Here is a 9,432-nt window from a genome sequence, read left to right as displayed (position 1 = left end):
ATACAGAAACATACATACCTTCTGTCTGTATATTTCAATTACCGTGATATACTGTACATGTGATGATGCCTACTGATGTTGTTACTGACTAATATAAATAATAAAACTCGACCATAAGACATTTAACCTGAAGCAGATGTTTCAGATATTCCCACAGTTCTTGAACGCAGCAGCAGCCTTAAGACATGAAGTTGGTAAAAAGCAGTAAGCATCACACACCTGTGGGGAAGCATTAATGTCTTATGTAGCAGTTACCAAAGTACCTGCATGACAAACAATATTTAAATTTAACCCAATTTTTCAACCCTATAGTGAAAAGAATGACAAATGAAAACATAATTTTTTAAAGGTGAAGATCAGAGCACCAAACTCCATTCATAATACTTACAATTTAAAAGTTTCTTGCTTTTTGGTGTATTATTCAAACCTGTTAAAACACAACTTAAGATGACAAATTAAACAACAGAGGCTGCTCTTAATTTCAGCTTAAATCCATCACACCAAACAACATTTGTTTCAGTAATATTTTAACTTTTTGCTTGCTATTACCACATCGTCTTGCACCTAAACACACCATAGGGGCCCTTCGGCAGCCGAGCACTAGCTACCTTGACAACCAGAAACCGACTTAATACATAGCAGAATATAGTATTTAAATGTAACTAAATATTGACGTAATGAATGAAAAGTAAAAGACATAAAAAAAAAATACAGGCCATCAAGTGTCGTTAAAGTGTGTTTCAAGATTTCGAGTCATCAGAAAAAACACGCAGCAAAGCAGGTTGAAGGCTTCAAGTGTAAAGATTTAATTCCTCAGAGTGTATTCCACAGTAACAGAAACCTTTGTTGGTTTAGGAATGTGTTATTGCCGATACAAAAAGACAGTCATGACGCACATGAACACATCATGCAGGCATCCCACCAGTTCACAGAAATGGCTCGAGGTACTGGCACCGCTCCCACCTTAACTTTCCCCTCTCGCTAAGTGTGAACTTGTGCTGTAATGTGCATTTATGTTCAGCTCACTCCAGTGCAACACACAGCAGGATAATCCAAAATGACAGTGATGAAAGCAGCGTGTTTCGTCCTCACGCTCGTTTTCTCCCCCATTATTTTCATAACTTTCCTACTTAGCCCAGTGTTTCTTATCCTGATGATTACATCTTATTTCTAGGCTACATTTCAGCTTTAAGCTCGTACGGTTTTCCTGATTTTGACATGTTCTTAATTGATCTGAGCCGCTCACGCCTTTCAGAGCACAATCTCCCAAATGGTTGAGAAACAGAAAGATATAATTCAAGTCAAACTGAAACAAAACAGCCAAAACACCTGAGCATAAACGATGGAGCTAGGTTGGTACACAGCAGTGAATGTGAGATGGGTCTTGTGAAACTTGCAGATGAGGCGCAGTTTTACACAGCTGATCGCTTCTCTGTGGTTGTGATATGTAAAGCTTGATATTATGCAGGTGTAGGTGATGTTACATTCAGGCAAACTTGGAGATTGTTGGTCCTTCTGATGTTTATCCAAGATAAATCTTTCTACTCATCTTAATATCTATGGCGGCTTAAAGTGGTCAAAATTAAACTAATAAAAATATTATGAAATAAATGATATGAACAAATCTGAAATTAGAACCATTTAATTGTTAAATAACCTAAAATATTTTTAAAACTCAATTTATGAAATGTCAATTGATTTGGCGTCTTTTCAAAATAAGAGTGTTTAATACAGGTTATTTTACATTTTATTTCTTTTTTTTTTTCCAAAATGTTCTTTTTTTTGCCTGAACTCTTTTGTTAAATAATGTAAATTTTCCCCCAAACCATATTTCATCACAATTTTTTTTTGTAAATGAAGTCAAACCAGGCACTAAAAATTATTTCATTGGCTGTTGCTTTGGTCTGAATGAGTCCACAGCCAATCACGTAGCTGTATCTGTCATGTCAAATTATTTGTGATAAACTGTGTGGCATTTTGAAATAATATTATCACTTGGAAAAACTTCATTTTTGATTTTTATTTATTTATTTTTATTTATGAAAAGGACACTTAGGAAAAAACAGCAGGATTTAAATTAAAATTACCTAAAGTGCTGTATTAATGTCTGTAAATATTTTTTTTGATCATCATCTTATTTTGTTAACGATTTTCATGTTAAAAATGCAAAAAAAAAAAAAGGATTTTTATTTTATTTTATTTTATTTATTTTTTTTTTACAAAAAATACCTTAAATGTTAACATGAAAAAAGCAGAATTTATTGATCACTATTAAATGTACATATTGGACTATTTTATAACTTTGTTTCTTTATGGTGTTCATATTAATTTATTCAATTTTGACCACTTCGAGCTTCTGTACAAAGCTCGGAGTGTTTGTCAATGACATTTTTGTTGAATTAAATACCAAAAGAAGGACCTTTGCTGAAAACAGACACAATAAACGCCAGTGATGAGTTTTGACTGTGGGAAAACACTACGCCTTATCTGCAAGTATCATTTGACCTACAGTACAGTACAAAGAGTGGCAAAATGAAAAATAAAAAAAACTAATAAAACTATAAATGCACATCTTGTGTCACAAGTACGACACCTAATTTAAGCTACAGGACAATTATTTAAACATTTTGGTTGCGTCGATTTGGTCCTGAGAAACATCACGAATTCATCTTTTGCATTTGGCACCAATCACCCTGTCATGATTTACACACTAACAAAAAGTGCACGAGAAATACATTCGCCATTTGCTCATCAACTGTTTCTTTACAAAAGGCATGTTTTGGAGTTGGTTTAGAAGACGAGAAAATTCATCATCGACCACGTGTAAAAAGATGGAATAAAAACTACTCTAGCAGATTGCAACGAGTACAAAAAGGTGCAAAAGTCTTTCTTGAAATGCGTCTGTCTGTGTAGTTTCTATCAAGGAGTTGTATTTCCAAAAGCACTAGTCTTATAATGTCTTCTCAAAAAGTCCACAAGAGGTAGTAGAAATGGCTCGTGTAAACAATAACCGCCATTTGGTGACACATGGTGGACACACACTACCTGCTGTCTGAGTGTTCCAATTCAAAATCTGAAGAAGTCTGTCAAAAATCTGACCAGTGTCTTTTCTGTGTGTCCTTTATCCGTACACTGATACCATCTAGAGAGGCATTTGGTTGTGATAGTTACCCCATACTGTAATTTCTCCCAAAAATTAACAAAAAAACCCCAAATTAACGTGTTACACAAATTGTTACATTCCTGACCTGTGCGTTTATAGTCTTAAAAGTGTATCAAAATGACATCTCAGACCAGTGGTTGATAAAAGAGCAGCGCCTGAGAAAGAGAGAAACACCATTTCTCCTTGTCGTCGTCTGAAACTATGAAATGTGGCCGTTAACTCAGCCCCTGAAAAACTAAAATATCTGTGACACTGTTTCGTTTGGCACGGTGGAATCAAATGAAGTCGTATGCAGACATGCCAGCTGGGTCTGTGAGCGTACTGTTTGATCTAGTCTGTTTGGTCGTTATGTTGTCAATTCAGACACTGAGCCTTGCACATGAGGGAAGAGAACTGAAAACAGAAGCTCAGTGACAAGCCGGTACACTGCAGAAGCTCAGTGTTAGTCGCTAGATGGCCATCTGGTACAAACTCTGACCTCAGTCCTGGAGCAGGACGATATCAACATTATCATGGACGCCCTGCAAGAGCAACTCGCCCTCAAATTTGATGATCTTCTTTTTCTTGGCTGCCCTCAGGGTGCCCACCAGCGCCTCGAAGATGTTGGCACAACGGTCGTCGTTGAATAAGATGCCAAATTTCACGGTCATCTGACCATCGGCATCTGAAACAAGAACACAAAGCAGATTGATTGAGTTATTTTCAGATAGGACAGATCATAATCATAAAAGGCCCCGACACATATGACATCCCAAATACCTGCCTTGTGATGTACCTCACAATATTTACCTTACAATATTTACTTGACTAAAGTTTTACTTGCAGCGTGTAAGACAGCTATTACCAGGCACTGGCTCAAGGTAAACCCCCCAAAACGGGAACACTGGCTAGAAACTGTCCAAGAAATTTTAGTGATGGAAAAGTTGACAGTTAAAGAGAATACATTTAAAAAGAACCGAAGAAAATGGACAAGACGCCATCTATGAGAATGAGACAAGACGCCATCTAAAAGAATCCCTAACTTGAAGACACTTATTTAAATACTGAAACCGCCCCAGAAAAACAATTATTGCTACTCTGGTGTTTGTCCTGCATTGTTTTATTTTGTGTTATTGTGTTTGTACTGTTGATCCATCTGAGAAAACTCAATAAGAAATGCAAATGAAAAAAAAGAAGGCCCTGACAGACCAAGCCGACAGTCGGCCGTCGATCAATGTTAGGCCGTCTGTGAGCGTCTGTCGCCCTAGTCAGTGTGGCGTTTCCCACACAGTTGCCTCTCGTCAACCCTTGTCTACTTTTTTTTTTTTTTGCCAAATTCAGCATGTTGAATCAGCGTTGATGATGGTGGTGGAGGTTGGTGAGGGAACTCTGATTGGCAGTTCAGCTTAGCGCACAAGAAGAGAAATGAAAGTGAGGAAAGTAAACAAAGAGCTAAAGTCAAGAGGAAGTGAGACCAAAACAAACTTGTTACATAAGGTAAGTTTATTTCTCTTTAGCCACTGAGCTCTATAGCAGGAAAGTCTGGTGATGGTTTTGGTGTTGTTCGCTGGTGCACAGTTAATATGCTCAGTTCTTTTAAAATTGGAATGTGTTGATAATGTGCTGAGTGGCTAACTACCATCGAGTTGGTCTTCTGTTTCCCTTTTTGAATGACAAATACAGACCACTGCCATCTGCTGGTGTGGAGACTTATTTCCTCTCACATAGGCACAGAACGTACATGCTGGTTGGCTGTCGGCTGTAGCTTTTGCGGTGTGTTCATGTGCAACTTTTTGGCTGAGACCAAGGCAACGTGGGGCAAAGTAACACTCAGCTTTTGTTGCCCTAGTTTTTGATGTCAGTTTGGTGTGTCTGAGCCTACAAAGTAATAATGCCTGGAGTGTTAATGCATTATTTTACAACGTTCCCCCAGTGTTGACCTTTAAGTCACACCAGACAAGAGAGAATGAGAATTAAACCAAAATTAGCTGTTGTTGTTGTGTTACTTTGTTAAAGTGGTTTATTAACAGCTGAAACCAAATACATACAGTGTACAGCTCATTTTTAAATCTGCTTAATAGACTGAATTAGTGTTGATATTGGATTTTATTTTGGTGTAACCACTCGTAAACGTGGCTTTGGGACTTCTTAAAACTAATTCATTCACCATTTAGACTACAAAATGTCAGAAAACAAAGGAAAAGGGTAATAACAATGTCCCGGCGCCCATGTTGATGTTTTCAAATTACTTGTTTTGTCAGCTATGCCAAAATACTTGAAGATCAAACACACACAGAATCACAGCATGGACTCACTTGGACTGCCAAGACGCTTGATCTCCTCCACCAGCAACTCGACTTCATGAGAGATATTCATTGTTGCTGGAAAAGAAAACACAATGAAAGCAAACATATTAAATATATAAACAAAAATTGACATCTAATAACAACTTGAAATAAGTCTGCTTATTTTCTTTAAGGAACTGTGTGTAGCATTAAGTAGCACAGCATCTAGCAGTGAGGATGCAGATTGCAATGAGCTAAAATGTCTCCCAGCTAGAATTCCTTCAGTGTTTATTGTTCAGGAGGTTTTTAATTGGAGCCAAATTATCCGCAGGGGTCTCTACCTCTCCAAAATAAACGGACCAGGTAATAAAAACCAGTAAAAACACAGAATAAAGCAGTTTAATGTGACAAATCAGTGCTTCACTGATGCTGTTTGGCTAGTCACTGAGCTAGCCCACAACCTTTTAAAATGTGCTCACCTTTTTTCTCTGATAACTTAAGATCCAGACATTCAAGAGGTTTTTACCGGGAGCCGAATTATCCACAGTAGTCTCTTCCTCTCAAAAACAAACACACTTGGTGGTTTAAACCGCTAACAACACTGAATAAAGCGGTTTCATGCTTAAAATCCATGTTTTTCCAGTGTTGTTTGGCTCGTCTCAGAGGAGCTGCTAACTGAGGTGGCTGACTGGAAAACACATAAGAGCCAGTGTTTGATGTGTTGGTTTTGACCTACTGTAGAAAGATAGCAATGTACCATGGTGGACTTTGTGGACGAGAACCCGCTCCCTATCCCTATGCAGATATAAACAGCTCATTCTGGGGTAATATAACATGTCAATTCTAATTTTCAGGTGATTATACCCTCAAGAAAACATACTTATTATATTATATATCCTATCTGCCAATATATCCACACTAGACCTCTAAAGCATCAAACACACTGTGTGAGAGGGGAGCAATTATCCCTTTTACACGCCATTCTCTTGCAGGGAGAGACCACCCAGCCAAAGCCCGTTCAAAATTATAATATTTTCATGTTCTGATGCTTCTAGGGAAAAGTTAATGCCTTTTAAACATATGATCTTTTCAATACAGGCCCATACTTTAATTCGGCATACACCTAATCCAGGAAGTAGCGTTTATTTTTAATAAATCTACAACTTTTTTAACTGAAATGGGCACCTTGGACCAACAATGATTATGTGATTTTTCTTTTAATCGCTAAAGTGAGTGCTGCTTGGTGATTTAATGCACGCCGAATTTTAAAGAAGAAAGTCAGAGAGATTCAGAGAAAAATATTAACTTTTCTTTTGTCCCCCTTATTTGATTATCAGCAAGGCAATTTCATTTTTTTCCCTGAATAGTTTAATTGAGTTTGGGACTGGGATTTTTCTTTTGCAAGAAAACGGGTGATATGGCCATTAAGTGAATATAAATGCAATTTTAAGTTGTCAAAAATACACAAAAACTATTTTTTTAAAAAATGGTTTAACAGGAGAACTGAGTGCAGCACTGAGATTAACGTAACAAGCCTCAACACGAGCAGGGCGGACTGTGGTCAATGCGGAAATGGGTGGATTAGCACTCCCAGCTAGCCATCACAGAGCGCAAACCCCGATTACTATTATTCATTTATACAGATATGCAGTCATTCTTGAGTGCGGGTTAATATTCACAACTCAAATATATCTTACACAACTTCAGACACAACAGGAAGTAATAAAATAAGCAGCAGATACGAGCTCGCCGGTAACGTTAACTGCTAACGTTCAACAAATGATCCGTCAATGAGGAGGATGGAGGCGTTTCAGACTGCTACACGGATGCAATATGTAGCGGCAAGACGATGTAACAAAAGTCAACTCAAAACATGTTTAAATATTAAGTTAAAGTGTGTATACTTACCGGTTTATTCGTCTTGAGTCTAATAAAATGATGGACGACTTTATGCTCAGTCTGCTCCGGTGGATAATGACGACGCGTTCATTGTCTGCTCGGACACTTTCCTTGTGCTCTTGCTGCATCTAATTAGACTAGTTGTATCTAGTATGACGCGGAAAGCAAATTCATTGATGAATTACATGAGATGTGATGTGAGTCCAATAAGTGACCGTCTGCCAAAGCGAGGCATCACAAGGTGTCAAAACTTAGGATTTATTGTATAACTGCCACGGGTTATATTAGAAATCGAATTTCCTATGACCCATAAAGGCACCGTTAAAGCTCATCTGACTTCATCGTGACACAATGCGTTACTTTCACGGCTCCTTATATGGCATGGAGGAGAGATGCCTGTCTCTAACCACTTACCTTTTCTAGTTCTCCTGAATGACAGAGGAAAGAGCCCACATGCAATTACAAAATAAAAACAGCTTTTTGTTATATTTCCTTCACACACCAGCTCCATCTGTCACAGCTGTAAACATGCAGTCCAGGGCAGCTGGACAAAGCTGTGTATTTACTGTGTATGGAAGCTGTCTTAAGACAAAATAAAACTCAGACATGTAGGAATTAATGGTATGTCTGTGCACGGGCCACAACAGCCCTTTTTATCTTCATCTCCATATTTACCATCTTCCTCTCCCACACCTCTTCCTTTCCATTCCCTCTCTTGCATCCCTTATCCACCTTTCTCCCACCTTCCTGTCTTTTCCCTGTCTCCCTACACCACCTGCATGGCATTCCTGATTTAGTATCAGTGTCAAGTGGCATGATGAAGACCTTACGGCAGGGCAAGGCAGCTTTATCACCTTAAGATGCTATAGGGTCTGAATGGTTTCAAGGCCTTGTCTTGAAGAGGATTCCTGTGTCACAAATGTAGTTTCAAGACCTTTTGGTTTCAGTTTTATGTCTATATTGCGCATGTTCCAAAATGAATGCATTTAAAACCTCACCACACTGGAAAAATGTGCCAGGCAGTATTTTAATAAAGATAAACTCTTTGCTCAGAAGAAGGGAGGAACGGGGGTTAAAAGGGACCCAACAGCTCATGATTTTGTTGTATTTTTGTTAAAGCTAAGTGTAAATGATGAGTGTGTATGCTCTTTGTATGTGAAAACTGATAAATGACACACAGTTTATGTTTCATTATCATATTATTTATCCCTGAAAAAGGAGAAAGCACTTGAGAGAGACAGAAAACACTCTGAAAGTCTGACCTCCTCTTTCCTGTCTGTATTCTCACTACAGTAAATTGTCCCGTCTGTATCATGGTATCAGTACAGCTTTTATTTTGAAATCGCTCATCCGGGTCTCCGCAGGCCAAGCAAGCTCGCGCTGACTCGGACGGTAGCCCAGTGACGTCGAGAGACCGTCAAGCTAGCTCCGAGAAACAGGAGGAAAGACCGGAAAATTTTCACGTTTATTTTCAGAACAAAAGCGTAATGTGTGTGTTGGTTTTTGGAGGGTGTAATATTTGTTGGATTTATGCCAGAGGATTTTGTGTGAAGGTTCTCTCAGAGGCTGCTGCAGAAATGTATTTAAAACCTTATACTGCAGGGAATTACATTTACTTTCGTGTTTATCTCCATTCAGGCCCATTTATATTATTCATAGTAAATATAATTAATCAAAGTTGTACATTTTGATGCTGTAATTCGTTGCTCTATTCAGTCTTGAACACATTAAAAACTCTCACGTGAAAGCTCAACATGAGATGTGCAGTTATTAGTATTTTGTGTATTCAGACAGACAAAGATTCTGACCTTAATTTTGGGTTATCCATTAATGCAATCATGGCCAGATTAACCCCTCCAGAGAGTCCTGCATGGGGATCAGACCTGATGTGGGTCCAGATCGACTCCCTGTGTGTGGTTCCCTCTACAAGACAGGTAGACAAGGCAGGTGAAAATGCATCACCTGTGAAAGAGACACAGGTAGACATGGTACACATTATAATATACTTCCAATTGATCAAATCAGCACATGCAACTTGCACAATGGATGTGGGGCATTTGGGGGCCCTAACAGTCTGGGCCCAGACGCAATTGTCCACTTTGCCTA

General features: G+C 38.4%; 1 protein-coding gene across 1 annotated transcript; it reads right to left on the bottom strand.

Moving 5' to 3' along the window:
* Positions 1-782: 782 nt before the first annotated feature.
* On the bottom strand, positions 783-7,472 carry abracl (ABRA C-terminal like). Its single transcript, XM_049590292.1, has 3 exons — positions 7,336-7,472; positions 5,458-5,523; positions 783-3,827 (listed from the first exon to the last, which is right to left on the bottom strand). Exons 2-3 carry the CDS (start codon positions 5,516-5,518, stop codon positions 3,643-3,645), a joined length of 246 nt encoding a protein of 81 aa, XP_049446249.1. The 5' UTR covers positions 5,519-5,523; positions 7,336-7,472; the 3' UTR covers positions 783-3,642.
* Between the last annotated feature and the right edge of the window lie 1,960 nt (positions 7,473-9,432).

The sequence above is a fragment of the Epinephelus fuscoguttatus genome, linkage group LG11 (genome assembly GCF_011397635.1).
Source record: "Epinephelus fuscoguttatus linkage group LG11, E.fuscoguttatus.final_Chr_v1".
Lineage (NCBI taxonomy): Eukaryota > Metazoa > Chordata > Actinopteri > Perciformes > Serranidae > Epinephelus > Epinephelus fuscoguttatus.
This window is presented reverse-complemented; position numbering and strand designations above follow the sequence as displayed.